This window comes from Anser anser, assembly GCF_964211835.1.
Source record: "Anser anser genome assembly, chromosome: 4".
NCBI lineage: Eukaryota > Metazoa > Chordata > Aves > Anseriformes > Anatidae > Anser > Anser anser.
In genome coordinates, this window is record NC_139724.1 from 36,487,488 (window position 1) to 36,505,125 (window position 17,638).

At 42.5% G+C, this 17,638-nt stretch overlaps 2 protein-coding genes across 7 annotated transcripts in view; one reads left to right on the forward strand and one right to left on the reverse strand.

Moving 5' to 3' along the window:
* HHIP (hedgehog interacting protein) overlaps nt 1-8,573 on the reverse strand; it is a 79,935-nt gene extending 71,362 nt beyond the window's left edge. The window contains exons 1-2 of one of the 3 annotated variants that reach the window (XM_083834685.1): nt 7,780-8,564; nt 1,098-1,293 (exon numbers count right to left, since the gene is read on the reverse strand). In XM_083834685.1, coding sequence (XP_083690811.1) covers nt 1,098-1,293; nt 7,780-8,046 — 463 coding nt within the window. In that variant the 5' untranslated portion in view covers nt 8,047-8,564. Of the gene's footprint in view, nt 1-1,097; nt 1,294-7,779 lie in introns of all 3 variants that reach the window. The other 2 variants (XM_083834684.1, XM_083834686.1) reach the window with 2 other exon arrangements.
* Nucleotides 1-17,638, forward strand: part of ANAPC10 (anaphase promoting complex subunit 10) — a 338,817-nt gene that overhangs the window by 158,879 nt on the left and 162,300 nt on the right. The window lies entirely within an intron of this gene.

Here is a 17,638-nt window from a genome sequence, read left to right on the forward strand (position 1 = left end):
ACTCTCGGGATTTCAGAGAAAACAAGTACACGCTGTACACACGCAATTAAAAAACCCTCCTCCAAATCTCATCCACTTAAACTATCCCCTTTACTCAAATATGTTTATGTTCTATTACAAAGCTGCGTTCATATGTCAAAAATGACTATTCATAAATTCATTTTTCACATCCTTATTAACTCTGCTTTCCAGTCTGTGTTGCTAGTAAAAAAATCTTAGCAGTTTAATTATTTTCTCCTGTGTGACATTATTTATAAGTAGTGTTTGGAAAAGGAAAAAAGCATAGTTTAAAAATGACAGCCTTAAACATATAAATAATTTACTATTGAGAATACCAAAGATGTTATTTAATATAATAGTGTATTACAACAGTATTTCTAAAAGAACCATCTTCTGTGGTTATTTTGTTGATTTAGTTACAAGTGATAGCACACATTTGGTGACTGCCCTAGACAACACCGGTCAAATTCTGGTTTTGGTTATGTCCAGCTAACTCTACTGACTGCAGTGAGGAAGTGTTAGGTTAGTTAAGAATTTGGTTGTTAACAGCATGTTGGAACCGATTCAAAGATCACAGAAGTCTATCAAATAGCTCCCTTTGATTTCAATGGGCTTTAAACCCTGTGGAAAAATACACCAGTTTCTAGGGTAACAAACCCAGAAAAAACACTTTACTCATCAGCTTGTAGGGTCTACAGAGGACAGCCAGCATCCTTTCTTTCTTGCATCTTAAAGCTGTATGTACTTTAGGACAGCCTTTTGGATGGCCAGATAATTGTTTACATGATTTGAATGAACACAGTAGCATACCAGTAGAGGTAATATTTTCAGATATTTTCAGGTGCCTTTGACAAAAAGTAATCCTGAGTTTCATGGAGAGTTTAATAGGAAGGTGGCAAGAAAGTGCTCAAAATGTTTACCTCCCCATGTAAAAATCACCCTGGAGGTCCTGAGCTATTCTGTTTTTGCTTAGGCAATATCTCCTCGATATCAATGGTGATTTTACTTAGCTAAAGACCTGGATCTACGACTGCTCAGGCAATATCAACATTTGAAAGCAGACATCCTTTAGTTCCATATTTTGTTATAGGTTTTACCTGGTATGTGACCTCTGCAAGTATAATAGAATTCTTTACAATAGTCTTTGCACAGGTAGGGAAGAGATAGCTCTCTTTCAGATGTTTCCCCTTTCTCAGGTGAGTGGAATAGATTCTGGGCATGAGGTGAGCAGTGTGCACATTTGATTTCCTCCAGTAGCTTCGCACATTCTGTGTTGTTCGTAACAGAAAGTATCTGCAAGCCACAAACCAGAGACAAATAAACACATGACCTGTTTCCCCATCTTATACAAAAAAGATTTTATGATCCAATGTAATAAATAAGGCTAACAGAACCAGTACGGTTAGTATAAATGCATCACGTTTCATGTCACCATTCCAGAAGAATCAAGTGCAAAAAATATTACTATGAAATGTGCAATATGCCATTAGTACAGTGAGACGTCAAGTGTTAGCTTCTCTTTCCCAGAGAAGAACAATAGTAGTCAAATTATTTTATGGACTCAAGCCTGCAATCTCTTATCGCATAGGCAATCTCTGAACTACAGCAATGATTTGTACGAGGAGCTACAGCAGCAGGCCGTCTGCCCACTGATGAGAAATGCTTAAAAACACAACTTGTAGTGTGCCCTATTCAAATATTTAAGAGACTAAAAGTTGTAATTCTACCACCAAAACACATCAAGGAAACCATATCTTGGTATTTGTTGAATAGGTGTATCTTGAACTATGCCACAGTCCAGCTACTAAAATGATTGCATTGGAGTTCTGCAGGTGCCTTGGCTTGTTTTAAGTGCTGCTTTCCTTTTTTGCAGTCTGTAGTGCAAAATACTTGGTGGTGGGAAAAGCTGTATGTTTTCAAACATTTCATAACTGAAAAAACAGAATTTGTCTGTAGCATCTTAATTTGTCTCAGTATTGAAAGTGTAAGTTTGTCCTGAAAAAAGAGCATATATTATGCATAGTACTTGAAGAAGCACTAAACCACGATTGATGATGTGTTTAAGTAAACACAGGAGCCTAAGGAGCGCAATGTCATCAAATCGTGAAAAATAATAGAAAACAGCATAGTTGTCTTTATTAGTCTTTGAATGCAGTGCACTTTGTTAATCTATTGTTAACCACATGGATTGTTTTTTGATCATTCATCCCAATGGTGGATAATGGGAAATGTGTTCTCAGTTGAGAGGGACTGAATCTGATCCAATACAAAAACAAAGCTCAGGTTCTTTTTACAGTTTGTTTAACGCAGTTATAAACAAAGACTGTAAGACGCTTATTTTAAGAAATATTAATGCTGTAAGTATTTGTATTCTGTAAAATTTGTAAATATTTGTAAATTTTGCATTTGAAAATATCAAAACAGTTTTGCAGTAGTTCATATCTCCGAGTTGATTTGTAGCATGACTTTACAATGTGTCATTCCCTTGCAGCATAACATTGATAGGAATCATCTAAATTATTTTGGATAAAAATTGTTATTTAATACATGAAGACTCTTGATATGTTGGAGTATGCTGTCTCATAGGTTGTCTGTCTTCTGGGATGCAGCACTTTGATAACAGTCCTGAACTCATTTTATTTACAGATCATAGTTATATGAGCACAAAACATCAAAGAGAAATGCACTCCCTGTTGTTTTAAACAGCTATGTATTCAAAATAGGATACAACATATGGCCTGTACAGTTAAAAAACTCCTAATTAAAAGAACATTAATTTAAAAGGTAAGCTCTTTCCAGGAAAATTCAGTCTTAACCATATATTGCCAAAAGGCCATCTGAAACGTGTAGTAAAGTTTCATGGCCAAGTTAGAACCCTGATTAGAAGAACACCATTTGGTCTCTACCCTTAATCTAGAAGAGCTACCATTGTCAAATGTAATTCCTCCAGATTTGCTGGGATCATTAAATGCAATACATGCTCTGTTCTTTACACTATCTGTTCTTAGTTCATCCTCATCATCATAGCACCTGCAATTAAGTAATGTGACTAACATGTACGGTTTATCATCTCCCTTCAGGTCTTCCTTGGGACTCTCACTGTCTCACATGTTTTTTGGCAAGGGCTTAACATTTGTCTTAAACTTGAAGACTAATGAATTAATTGCATGTTGCATGCACAGTGAAAAGTTTGCCTTTACCCTGAATTCACCAGGGAATTCTTTCCACAGCCCCAGCTCCTTCTCTCCTGAAAAAAATACATTCTTTTTGCTAGATATCTTATTTGGGCCACAGCTGCAGAACTATTAGTGGAACATGGTCTTAGTTCTTGAGTTTCAGGTGTTGTTCTAGATATGGCAGATTTGGGAAAAATGCCTCAAGGACAAGAACTAAAAATATAATGATAACTACAATAAGGTATGACCAAAATAAATAATAACTATAAGTTTGAACTTGACTTAATATTCTCTGGTAGTAGAGAACAGACTTCACAGAAGTCTTGCAGAACTCCACACTGCTGAGGCAATATGCTGCATGAGCTGGACCTTCTTAAGGGGGAGGATGGCATCCTGATGAGGTACCTATTGTTATGATGGGAAGTAGCTTATATAATTCAGTCAAATCATTGCCAAATAGGACAAAGTCTGAAGCTAATTGGAGATGACTGAAAGCACTATCCATAAATGCTATTTTTAAAGAACTTTATGTCACTAAGAAGCCGGGAGGTTTCCTTAGTAAGGGTGGAATGACCAATTTTGGTGTTTCCACCAAAGGAAAGCGCACCTGACTACAGACTCTTACAAGTACTTGTCTATTTTCAGTAGTATCACCTGCTTTGCAAGAGTCTCATTTTTTTTCATCAGTGAGTTGATCTCAGGCAGTAGGCTTTCTTGCGGTAGCAGTATGATGGTACGTTTAGAAGTACAAGTAAACATTAGGTATTACTAGGTAAATATTTGGTGTGTTTATTGAATTAACTCCACAGTGATGCTGATATAAAATTCTACTACTTCTGTTACTTCTGCTGGAAGACTCCAGAAAGAAAGAATTGTGAACAGAAAAAAAAAAAAGGAAAAAAAAAAAAACAGGATAGCAAAGCTAATTTACTGTTTCTTGTGGAAAACGTAATTGACGTTGCCTGGTGATACAGGAGAAGAAATGCTTGCCAACATTTCAGTCCTCAAAGTTAAGACAAAAGGATCCTAATCCCCCTGAGCAGCTGCTATCCAGGAATTAACCACAGGAATTCACCCCCTCATGTCATTTCTGGAATGAATCTTGGTCATATAATAGCTAATCGGAAGATTAAGGAATCAGAGTCAATCAATTATCTGAAAATCAAGTATGTTATTTAACTTTTAGAATGCTCAAGCAAAATCAGGTGGTAACATTTGCTCTGTGTGAGGTCTGATGTATAACTGTACTGGCTCAGAGATAGGACAACAAATCGATAACGTATTTATCCTGGAGTATATTAAATCGGTTTTAAGTGAAAGCCGAAATACTTATTGAATGAAGCTTTTTTCTGTTGGATCTCTACTTTGAAAATGACCTTACAGTTGACAATGGCTTTAGTCTTTTGAAGAAATGTAAACTAATTTCCTGCTTCAATTTTTAAAGTCGTGTGTGAAACCATCAAACTACAGTGGTTTAAACTAACTGTGCTCTGGAAAATATGTAAAACTTCCAAACATTTATTGCAACATGCCTAATAATGATTATGCCTGCTGCTGACTAATTTACAACATCTGTAAGATCATCCTTTAATCTCTAGCCACATGAATGTAAAACTGGTAGACTCAAGGTAAGATAAATCCTGGAATGTGCAGGAAAGTATAGCATACAAAATTGGTTTATCATCAACAAAAAGAATAGTGCAAAGAAGAAACAGAGGAAGGTACAGTAAACAGAAATTCTTTACATTGAATATAGTCATCTGTTTTGTGTACCCTGTCGTATCTAGTCTGAGAAAGGCAGTATAATTTTGATGTTACCAGAAAAAAAAAAAATCAACCCACAGTGAAATAAGTCATTGCACTAAGCTGTATTAGATATACACGCATTTATGTCTAAAAATCATATGCTTACGAGATTGTTCAGCTGTTGGGTTGAACATATGCTTCTTCTGTACTATAGAACTGGATTATGTCATTAAAGAGTTCGGTTTCAATTTTAGGGTAATATGTAAATAGATCATTGTACTAAGGCAGCTGTTAAAGGGACCCCAAGATGAGTTATTTGTTTAGTTGGATGTGTTCAACAATAGCCTTTGTTCGTGAAAGAGCCAGAGCAAACAAATGATTGTAAAAGGGCACACTTGAAAACAATTACTTTTCACCCATTCCTTGACAGCCTTGGCTGTGAAGCCATCCAAGGTAGGGAGGACTTCTTTGCCTGTCGGGCTGTAAGCAGACTTTTAGAAAAACTGATATTACAATATTTGACTGGGATGTATTAGTCCTTCCTAATCAAGGGGAGAGTGCAGTGAACTAGAAGACAGAGAGTTAAATGTCAACAAGAGTATGTAAAAATCTTACTTGAGGCAGTGCAGCGTGGTATCTGCTTATTATGGTAGCTCCATTTCTGCTCCCAAAACCACAGGCAATGGTAGCATTTTCATTATAAACACAGATCAATAATTTGGTCAAAAATTTTCTTAACCAAGAAGCTCTTATGAAAATGAAGACGTCTACTGAGCATGCTCGACTTTTTGTCTTTAAAGAAGTTAGCTTTCACATTTCTGTTACTGTCATAGCCACTCCATCCTGTGGATAGATATATGATGGAGTACTGCATTTAAATAAGCTATTGTTTGAACTGTAATAGACTAGAGTTTTATAAATATGCTTTTTGAAAAGGTCCATCCATGTGTATTCCATAATAGTTTGCCATGTCTCTTATGGAAGACCACCTCATTCTGCAAAGTACAAATGACATATTTTGACATTTTTCCCAAACAGATATTTACATGATAAAGCAGATGAGAGTTTCATAAACGTTAATCTATGGTGAAAAATCATCTGATTTTAAAATCCTCTAAAATTATATTCCTTAAAAAGTCTAACTGATGTTTAAAAAAAGAGTTTTGACAGCTCAGAAATAACTAGTGTGGCATATACGGTTAACACCTGACGTTTATATGAGGTTTTGAGTACTGTTAGCCCAAAGAAATCCAACGGGAATTAAGAGATATTTTCAAGTGATACTAAGAAGAGAATAAACCCTTCAACTGCCTGGAGATTGAGAAGTTACTGAAATGCAGCTTCCAGTTTACTGCATTGAGCCACTTACTAGAAGGGTCTCCAAGCACTGAATAATCTCAGAAGCCTATATGCCCCTGAGCCATTACAAACAGGGTGAATTAAGGACATATTTTCCAGTCCTTAGTCTTTTTTTTTTTTTTTCTTTTTCTCTTTTCCTCTGCTAGATCTTTCAGGTTATCTGCGTGTGGTTAGTTTATAGTTTAATTCAATTATCACAGAGGAGCTTAATGACACTGTCTCTAGACAACATGAAGAAATATATCTGCCTTGAATCTCAAACTGCTGCTGCATATGGTATGAATAAAGAGAGATCTGCAGCTGAAAACCTGCAGTAAGACAGTTCTCACTCATCTGGGAATAGAGGGGGTAGGACAAATGCTCCCTCAAAAGGCATGAACATTTGGACAGAGCTGGGGACTGAAGGAGAATGATGTTCTCCAGTTTCACCCATTAGTGAACCAACTAACAAACACAATGGTGTTGTTGTTATTCTTTTGCCATAAGCAACAGGACTCTGTGTGTGGGCAGCAGTTTAGTGGGGAGGAGGATAAGTCGACCCCTTTTTGTCCTATTGATTTTTTCCTATTTGCATGACTTGAGCAAATTAAATGATGCAATATGGCTTTTTGTTACAAAACAAAGTGAGAGATACCACCCAGACACATATGTTGATTCGTAGAAGCTGTTTACATGAGAATGGAGTGAAATCTACCGTGAACCGAGCATAAAAATTCGATTCAGGCTGGGCATTTTTTTTATTATGCCTGGGCCAGCAAGCCTGAAACGCAAGTTTTCCAAGAGTCTCGCAGACCTTGACAACTACAGAGTTGTAACCGAGGAATTCTTAATTAAACCTAAACCGGGATGGAAAAGGGAGGGAAAAAGGAAAAAAAAAAAAAAAAGGAAAAAAAAAAAAAGACACCTGATTGTTGATTTCACGTGCAGCGCTTCCTAATGCCGCTGCCCGGCCGCGGGAGGACGGGGGCACGGCGCCGGGCGCTGCGCTGCGCTGCGCGGAGCGGCCGGGCGGGCAGAGGAGGTGCCTCCCGCCCTGCCTCTCCCTCCCTCCGCCTGACGGCGGCTTCAGATCCGGCGGGGAGGCCGCCAGGTAGCGGGGGAAGGAGGGGCGGCCGGCACCTGGCTCCGCGGGGGGGGGACCGGTCCCAGCGCCGACACCCCCGGGCACCCCCGGCTCGTCCCCGTGGGGCTGCGGCCGGCAGCTCGCCGCGCTCCCACCCCAGACCTGCCCGAGTACGCGCGGGGGGAACCGGGCAACGCTTTTCCTTTTCCCCTTTTTTTTTTTTTTTTTTGGAACCCCAGCAAAACAAACCGCAAAGCGCCGCCAAGCCAATTCCCAGCCCCGCCGCTGCCCCGCCGCCGCGGACACCCGTGGGCAGCCCCCGGGGCAGGGGTCCGGCTCCCGGGGCCACCCGCCCCGCCAGGTTAGCGCGTGGGAAGTAAAATCGCACACCCCCAAGCCCACCGAAGCAGCGGTAACTCCTCAGGTGGCGCCTACCTTGGTGTCGGCGTGCAGCAGCCCCTGCGTGTCAGCGCGGGGGCAGCAGGAGAGGCGCGGGTAGAGGCCGCGGCACATCGCCTCCCCGCCGCCCGGCGCCTCCGGGGCCAGCAGCCGCCGGTCGCGCTTCTTCAGCCGCCGCGGCGGGGTCCCGTTGAGGCACCTTCTCCTGCGGGCGCCGCTCTCCCCGAACTTGGCATCCCCCTCGAAGAAGCACAGCACCACGGCCACCAGCAGCAGCTTAAACGGCAGCATCTTGAGCATCATGCCTGAGGGAGCGCGTGGATGCACCCAAAAAAAAGGGGGGTGGGGTGGGGGGGGGCGAGGGGGAAGGAGGGGAATCCCACTGACTTTGCTTTGCACTTCGGGCCGGGAAAACACCTCCCTCCCGCACGAGGGGGAAGCCTGCGGCCGCGCTCTGAATGCCTCGCGGAGGGCAAAAAAAGCAACAACCCGAGGGGGGGGCGCGGACCCCCGAGCCGCGCCGCGCCGCGCCGGGAGGACGGGATGCTCGGCGGCGGGCGGGAGGAGCCGTGCGGGCGGCACAGGTTCAGCAGCAGCGGCCGCTGCCGCGCCGAGGCGCCGGGGCTCGGGGCGGGCCGGGCAGCGGGCGGCGGCAGCCCCTCGCTCGCCGTCCCATAGGAAGGGTGTCCCCGCGGCGGGGCGGCGGCGGCGGCGGCGGTGGCGGCGGCCGTGCCGGGCGATGCCCCGTCCGCTGCCGGCCGCGGCTCAGCAGGGCTCTCATGTTTCGCTCCCTCTTTTCTTCTTCTTTTTAAGCCGCGCGCGGGGAGGTGCTGCCACCGCGCGCCCTGCACGTCACCCGCCGCCACCGGCCGCGCGCCGCGCACCCGGGCAGGGAGCGAGCGGCGCGGGGGCGCGGCCGGCCCGGGGGGCAGGCGGCGGCGCCACGCCCGGGAGCGGCAACGGCCGCCCGGCAACGGTCAGCCCGTAACGGCCGCCCGAGGTGGGTCTCGCCGGACGAGCCCCGAGGGGCGCCCCCCCGGCGGGGAGCGGGGCACGGGGCGAGCCGAGAGGGGCAGCCCCGCCCGGGCAGGCTGGGGAGAGGGGAAAGCGAGGGCCCGCAGCACGCCAGGGGCAGGTGCAGCCACCTAGGGAGGAACGGGAGGGGGGCAGACCTGACGCGGAGGAAAAACACCTCACAGCCCACGGGGCTCTTTGGGAAGAGGAAGGGCAAAGGAGGGCTGCAGGGAGTTCCTCGTGTGCGGCAGCGCTTCTCACGGCGCGAGGGCCCGTTACTGTTCGCCTCACGTTTAACTAAATCTCTTCAGATGTAGTTTCGAACTCTTAAGCAGCCCGCTGTGAACTAAATCGGAATTTGGCATGGACAAGGAGTACATCAGATAAAGTGTTGTGCAGACATAAAAAACTGTCCCCTTTCACTGTAAGTACATTTCTTGGAGGCTGGTGGCTCCCGAACTCATGACCGCCACTTGACTTGCTACTGACTCTTGTTTGGCTGAAAATGTTCCCGACCAGGGCCTGAGCCACACCGAGTACAGTGAGTTCTGGGTACGTGCTGTAGGGGTTCTGGGACAGCATGGGCCCCAGCACTCGTGTTGATGAGTGAAGTCAGCGTGGCACCCTTAGAGTATCGCGAGCACTGGTGGTGATCCAGCTGTCCTGCTTTGTTGTTTTCGAAAAAAGCCCTGCTTGGCAGTGGGGGAACGTGTCCCGTGAGCAGCCTGGCTGGCAGAACTGTAGCAATGTGACTATACCACAACAGCCGTGCCACATTTACTGGGTTATTACATAGGTTGTTCTGAAAGGAAAGCGATTCTGGTGTAAAGCAAAGCAGCGATATCAGAAAGAAGTCACTTTTATTCCCAAGCAGTTTCCACACTGAGTGTTATGCTGGAGGAATTGTAGTGGCAACGTATGCAGCTGAAGGTCCGACTGCCTCTTTCCCTGTGTAGGCAGGTGGTCAGACTTTTCAAACAGATTTTGCATTGCTTCTCTCTTACTGGAATGGGAAAATGGAACTGAGTGGAAAGAAGTGACTGTGGGGCAGATACCCTCTTGAAAAAATAAATGTTCAGTGAAAGTGTCTGTTGAGCAGTTGCGGCCCGATCCTCACAGTTCCCGTCTCTCTGGAGGAAAAAGGAAGTGAGGAATATAAATCTATATGATCAAAGTAACGCAGCTATTAGTAAATAACATTTCTTCTTCCTTCAAGTGCTGCCTGCGTAAATACCCGTTTCTATGTATACCTGTACTGGTTCTCAGAGGAGGTGAGTTTGAGGTGTAGTAATTAAATAGAGAATGATTTCCCGAAATGGGAAGTTACCAAGCTAAGAAAGAGCTGTCAGTTTGTGAAGGTCAGATTCTACATAGAAGTTTTACACAGAAAGTCTGTGGAATGGCCAATGTCTATTGACCTGGTATAACATGAAGTGCTCAGAACTTGGAGCTCTGTAGTGATAGAAGGATATAAAGGTGTATAAGCAAGACTTGAAGAAGGTTGAATTTTCTTTATAAGCTCTGAATAGCAAATGCTGATTCTTGGGGTTTTGTGCAAGAAGACACAATTTAATCTTACGTTCCTTTCCACACTTCAAAAAAGTTCATGATGGCTTCTTTAAGAAAGTCATTATTTTTTTTTTTCAAGCCGGTTAGTATAGGAATTTATTTATAAACGTTTTTAATAATGCAAAGTTAAGGTCAGTATTAGTATATGCCATTTCAGAGTGTCAGCTTCAGGTGTCTCTCAGCCTCTGATAAACAGAGATAAGGGAATACTTAGGAAGTGGAAACATATACATAGGAAATATGGTTAATAAACACATCAGTCTTTTAACACAACCTGGATTCTGTCATGTGAACTTCATTACTGGAAATGATTAAACATGGTAATGCCATAAGTAGAGGTGAATAAACTCTGTAATTTGTTTCTAGGATGTAGGTGAGAATCTTTCGGTTTTGCTACAGTTATGTGTGAGAAGGATAGCAAGTTAAAAGGAAGCTACTACTGCTGTGGTATTTGAACATAGCTAGATTTTCTTCTAGTTTTATCCAACAGATAAGCAGACTGTGCTTATTTATACCATTACCTTTACTATCTTTATTATTGTCTATATCATAATACATCATGGTATCTGTATAGCATGAGTCAAATGTGTCAGAATACCCTTCAAAGAACATAAGGCTAAGACTGTGACATACGCTTGAACTTACCATTTACTATTTTTCAGTTGTGTTTGTTCTTTTTAATTTGTGTGGCTCAGCAGTTGAATTCAGATCGTCATAAATATTTTGCAAGGGAATTTAAATGTACCGAGATACCTGCTTTCAGATTTAAAGTTTGTGAAGTCCTTAGTATTTTGAACAGAAGAGAAAATATGTGGAGCAACTAGTGTCAGTTTTGGGAAGTGCAGTTATCTTCTGAGTATACAGGTAGGAGCAGAAGCTAAGCGAAGGGATCTAATAGCATGATGAGGATTGTGCCTGATGGAAGTAATTGGTAGCATCACATTATTCGTAAACCGCCAGCAGATGTTGCCTGGCAGCACACCTTTAGGTATTTTTGTGATTCACACAAGAACTTTGTGTGCAATCACCTCACTTTACAGCTAAGCTGTGTAAGTTTACCAGTACAGGTTTTTTCTTCTCAGCAGTGAAAGCAAGGCTACATTCTGTCCTTCCACACTGATGGATAATACTCGGCGTGCCATGAGGTGGAGTTTTGCAGCGTTGGAGCAGGCTAGGAGACAAACCAATGCTCACCTTAGTTTGCATCTGAGAAAGTGCAGTATTTAAGACATTGGTACGGGAAGGTTGCACCCCCGCCACCATCAGGGACATTTCACTGGGTGAAGCAGGTGGACTTCAGCTCTTGGAGAGTGGCTCTGGTTTTGCTTTAGCTGAGTGGGACTTCTCAAACACAGTTTTGTCTTGCCAGTTATTTTAAGATAAAAAGCTTTCATTGTCAGGTGAATTCACTGTCAGATGAAATGAGAGTGGAATCTCTCCATAGCTCATCAGCAGCACACTTTTCAGTGAGTCCGTTACAACATTATATGTGTTATTTAAAACACTCTCCCTAAACTGTGGGATGTGTGATTCTACTTTATAGCTTATTTATTCATCTCCTTGTTGGGGCCAGTGTATATCACAGCAAATTCTGCATCATAGAAACCACAGCGTGAGAAACACTCAATCACAGATTCCCCAGCGTATACGCTCAAAGTTAGTGTTCCACTTCCAGAATAAATTCTGAGAAAAAAAAGCGTTAAATTCTGAATTTTGTATCTTTCACTCAGAAAGAAAAGCAGAACAGTCTTTCTAAAGCAGTCAGAGAATTCATTTAAATTACTTTGAAACAAAGCTGAGCTTGAGAGTCCAGGATCAGAGGCTTCTGCCTAAGCTGTGGCTTCTGAAAGTTAATGGTCCCAGCTCCCTGTTTCCCTGTCAACTGGGTGGACAGAGACCCAGGAATCTGGAAATCTGGAGTGAGAACTTGGGCAGGAATTTCAAGGTTTGGCAGTCTGAGCTTCTGTGCTTCTGGCTTTTTTTGGGTAAAAGCCTGACTGTGCTGAGAGTCCTATTAGAAGTGAAGCTGAGAGTTTTTTCTGGCTCTCTGCTGCATCACCGGGGTGAGGGTTCCTGTGGCTTCAGGGCAGAGAGCTGGAATATCAGGCAGCCCTGACTCTGGGACAGTCTTTATGGCGGGAGTTCCCCACAGCTGTGAACTCTTCAAGTCCATTTGCCATAGCAGCTCCTCTGGTAATGAAGAAGGAAAACTGCCGGAGTGGTTTCATTAAAGCATCTTGCGGTTAGTCAGAAGTTTATAAAACCATTATTTTTTTGCTTATATTTCTGCTTGTGATGTAACAGAAATTTTCAGTTTGGTCAGAACATTTCTGGTTGGTTCTCTCCACCATATACTACAGCCCACATCATTTCATGGTGTTGAGAATAACATGTTGCTTGTCTTTGCATACCACAAATACGAGGTGTGAAAGCTGGTGTAACATGAATGAACAGGACTTGCAAGAATATTTTTTATGGGAAAATAGGTGCCCAGACAGTCACAGACAAGTTTTTAGGGTATGTCTTTACCACAGAGTTCCCCATGGCTCTTAACAGAAATCCTCTAAACCAGCTGAAGCCACCTGGACCATTTGGGACTATAAACCAATGTGTCTGGTCTCTGAACATGACTTCAAAAAAACCTGAGTCCTGTCAGGGTACAAAAGCAGTATTCGGCTGATGTTAACTCCACTTGATTGGCCCATCAGGGAATACGAAGTACAGATTATTTTAGCACATCACGTCAGCTGCTAACACAAACCTTCAATTACCTGCGTTCAATTTTGCAACATAAGCTAGGCTAACTAGAAGGCAGATAAAGCAAACCATTTTGTGAAGGAATGAAGACTCAAGAGGCCCGCTTGCCTATGGTCTGCATACTTTTACTACCTGCTGTAATTCACCTCAACAACATGTCTCTATTTATGTTTGTTACAAAGAGACAAAAGAAGCCGCTGTGGAAAAAAAAAAGTATTTCTTAGCAGGGACTTTAATAACTCCACTGACGATTGCAGTTTACCAGCCATGTGTATGCCATCCCTTGCTCCAGTGCTTGGGGTGTCCTTACGTCCTCTAAGAACGCTTTGTATAAGATGGCAATCGAGGAAGCTCTGAAATGCTTTCAAGAGTTATCAAAGAGGTAAACGTCTTTCTGAATAAGCAATATTGTGCATGACAGAGCTAAATAGTGGGCCTATATACTTCTGCCTCATAAGATTTGTTGCCTGCCGAGGGCAGGGCTGGGAATCATAGCCTGGCAGCGTTAAAACCAAGCAGTCACGAAACTCTGCTGAGTAGCTCAGTGACTGGCATGTCAGATAGGATTTCACAGATTTTCTCCGTGGTGATGTGGTGCATGTGCAGTTCACTCTGTTACATAAATTGATGTGAATCAATTCATATTTGATATGGAAGCTTTGGTTTGGGAAATTCTTCACAGTAGCTTTCACATAATATGTGCTAAGGCACCATGCGCTGCATTGCTGCATATAGAATGTATATTCTGTATGAACTGTGCTTTCCGAGGCTATTTTTCCGAACAGTAAAAAACATTTTTCCCCACAGGTGGGAAATAACAGTGGAATCGGTAACCATTTGTCATATATTTTCCTAGACAATGTATGTTCCATTCATACGTGTAATTTAGCTTTTAGAAGAAAGATTTTTCTAATTCAGTCGCATAATTTGTCCTTAGGAAAGCAGGGAGTTCATCTCAAACAAATATGTTTCTCGACACATCATTCTCAGAACTACCAAGTCCCTTGGCATATGCAGGAATGTACCCGTGTACCTAGCAGTCATTCTCATGAGTGTTCTCCTTTGAGCATGCTAAGAAGTCAGTGTTTTTGGCTCATGTTGAATGATTTCAGAATGGTGCAGAAAACTACCTCACACTTCTTGCATCACGCATACTTCTGGAGGTCTATGCACACTTCTGGGCCGTGTTGTCTGTGCCAGTGTAGCACATACCTAGTGTCGTCTTTCTGAAGTGTCCATTTAGCCTGTGCTGACCTGAGGTTACAAATTTTACCCTTAAATAATTTTCTATTATGCCTCAATAAGGGACATTGAGAGCATTTTGTCAGCAGCCTAAATCCTGACTGTATTAGATCAGCCTAGAGAAGATTAGAGCTATAGTCTGAGTCCCAGTCACGCACAAGAAAAGCTGGAAGAAGCAGGTGATTTTGTAAACAGCTAATTCTTATGGAGGCTGCTTTTTTGGGAGCCCATCATTCAAGGGACTGAGCTTGGCCTGGGTGCCCTCTCTCCTACTCCTGGGATGCACAGTAAATTTCAAGCATGTAGATCTTTGATTATTTACAATAGTCAGCCTTTGACTAGAAGTGGTGCTTAACATAGTTGTAATTAAAATGAAATACAGACTCCAGTTTGGCTACGAGTTAGCATGTGGTTATAAAGCCACTTTATGTGCGTGGAGCACTGTCCAGCCACTAAATCTTGGAACTTCTGGCTCTGCAGGCTGATATTATTTTGCCAGGAATGTAGTTGTCAAAGACAGGTTGGACCATGTATGTTCTTCTAAACCTTGACATGAAGACTCCATTAACTTTGGCGAGAAACGAATCTAAGTAGGTGGTAGGTTCACATGCAGGTGGTGATGTGTGAATCATTTCTTTCATTTGACTGGAAGATGTATGGACAATGAAGATCCTTGGATGTAGATGTAAACTGATGTGGATGCCAGATGAACTTGGACTGAACTTAAGGCCAAAGTATATTAAAAAAAAAAAAAAGAAAAAAAAGATGCTGGTTAAGGAGACACAGTGGCAGATGTTCAAACCGTATGTTCCTGGACAGGTCTAATAGAAAACTTCTTCCAGTCTATTTTGTGTTTCCCTGTTAGAGAGGTTGTGGTTTGCAAAAGAATATGCTGCACCTTCTATGCGCACTTGCAATCCAATTCTCTCAAGTTTTCCTCATGCAGGCAGGCACATAGGGCAGGAAATGTAAGACAGCCACAAACTGAGCTGAAGGTGTTTTTATTGCCAGAACTGAAGAACTAAGCACCAGAAATAACATGAATCTGTCAGGAGTGACCAGTACACCAGCTCATTGTTATCATCTCTATCTTCAGGAATCAAAGTTAATACATCGAAGAGCTCATTGCTGTAGCCCAACATGAAAGCATTCCCTGGGGAACCTGAGAGTCCTTAGTGATAGATGCACTGATCCTTCGTGTTTGCTTTTGTCATAATAATGTTAAAATGTTGTATCAAGAAGAAACATCCAACTTTGGTATCTTTCAGTTATACTGGACACGTTGAACACATTCAGTGTATGTTAGGCCATTTCCTGGAATAGGGAGCAACAGTTGGGATCTGCTAATGAATATAGCACTTCAAAATAATACAAGATATAAGATATACAGTTCATTTTGTAGTATTCTCTGCATGAATGTAGTCGACCTGTGGTAAGATACAAATAATAAAGGCCCAGCAGTCCAGGTGAGCTGCACTTAATCCCCAGATTTTTGTATGCAGCCTAGCTTCTACAGGATTTGAAATTCTGTGTATAATCAAGTGATTGAGTTAAGCACTGCATCCTAACCTTAAGGCATGTATTACAATCACTATCAAATGAACTTTAAGGATGAGTTGTACTGCTTCACATAATTCGTTACAGATGTGAGGGAATCCCTAATTTCCCTAGGAATGGTCACTGCAGAGTAGATGTTGTTTGAATGAGGCAAACAGACTGCACTTAACCCTTCCTGCAAAGGTTTGGTTCTGACTCTGGCAAAAACACGATTTAGAGTGATTGATTCTAGCATTTTGACCTTTCCTACTCCCCGTATGACTCTTTAGGGTGGGGCCTGAATGGTGATTTAAAATAGGAATCATAGCATTCCAGGGATGGTACAAAGTTACAAATTACTTTGTGTGTCTGGGATAAGATTAGTAGGTAGAGGTCACCTCTTGGGTATGATATAGCAACTCAGTGTTGACTTCCAAAAAGGATTATAATCAGCCAATTTTCAGACCCATCAACTGTACTGTATTTTAGTATGGAAATACATAGTTTGCAGGACTAGTTGGTGAATTTTGCTAGCCAATCAGTCCAGTGTGGGTGGGAACCAAATAAGTTTCTAATGGCATTCAACATTTTTTGGAAACTCAAGAGTCAGTTGACAGTTCACAAGGAATATTTCTAACAGTCATTTTTTTCTAATGTTAAGTCTGAGTTGCTAGCATTGTACTTTCAGTGGCACTGTTTCTGATAAACGTATCTGACTACACGTAATGGTGGAAGGCCCTGAGGACATTCTGTGCCTCTGACAGCTTGAAGGAACCAAGGGATTGTGGAGGCTGTTCTCTCTGGACCGATGGATTTTCTAAATAACCTCACACCAAATACTTGGCTCTTCAGGGAGGCTTGTCTATCGCTCCACCAAGCATGGCTTTCCAAATGGTTTGAACTTTAACATCAAGGGGCCTTGTTTGTCTCAGGAGTAGGTAATCTGTACAGGCAAAACTTTGGGTAATGCTTCCAAGTGACAGCTGTATGTTCCCTGAGAGTGCTGTCGTACCAAGAAATCAGTGAACTTGTCTGGAAATCTGCAGAATTGAATTGTTTTGACATAGCTGAGTGGACAGGTAATAATTCTAGAATTGCCAGTTTTTGTTTGTTTGTTTGTTTGTTTTTTTGTAGGAAACAGTTTTTAGAAGTTTTAATAGTTGTTTTTAACATGATGGAAAAATGTGATTTCAAGCAGATGAGGTAGTAATTATGAGTTATTTGTCATTCTGGTTTGCTACAAGGAGGGAGTCATGTAAGACACACAAGGGACGCTTCTAGGAAAACATCTTGACGGGCAAACAGTCCGTTGCTTCTTTTGTTTCTTAATGATCTTTGATTTAGAGATTTCTCAAATAGGATTCCACACAGTGTCTTGAGATCCATCTACCTACAGCCACTAGGATGAGGTGGAGTTCTGAAAAGATGTAACATTTAAGTGGACTAAATATCCTCTTTGACATCATTTTTTTAAAGTAGCCAGAAATTCACCCATTGATGGGTAGAACTAGGATAAAAGCCTTTTCTTTGAAGAAAAGAAAATGTTACTAATAGAAGGAAAATTAGGCTAGCACTCAAAAGTAGAAAAAAATAATGGATAACAATTAATGACAAAACTGAGAAGGAAAGGTGAATAAAGAAATCAAGGTTCTGTCAGACATGCTTTATCATCTCAGTCATGACTTATTCTAGAGCCTGCTGTACCTGTTTCCCTTAATTTTTCAGACCTCTTGATCATTGCCTTGTTATTTATGACCTTCTAGCCCAGGCCCAAACT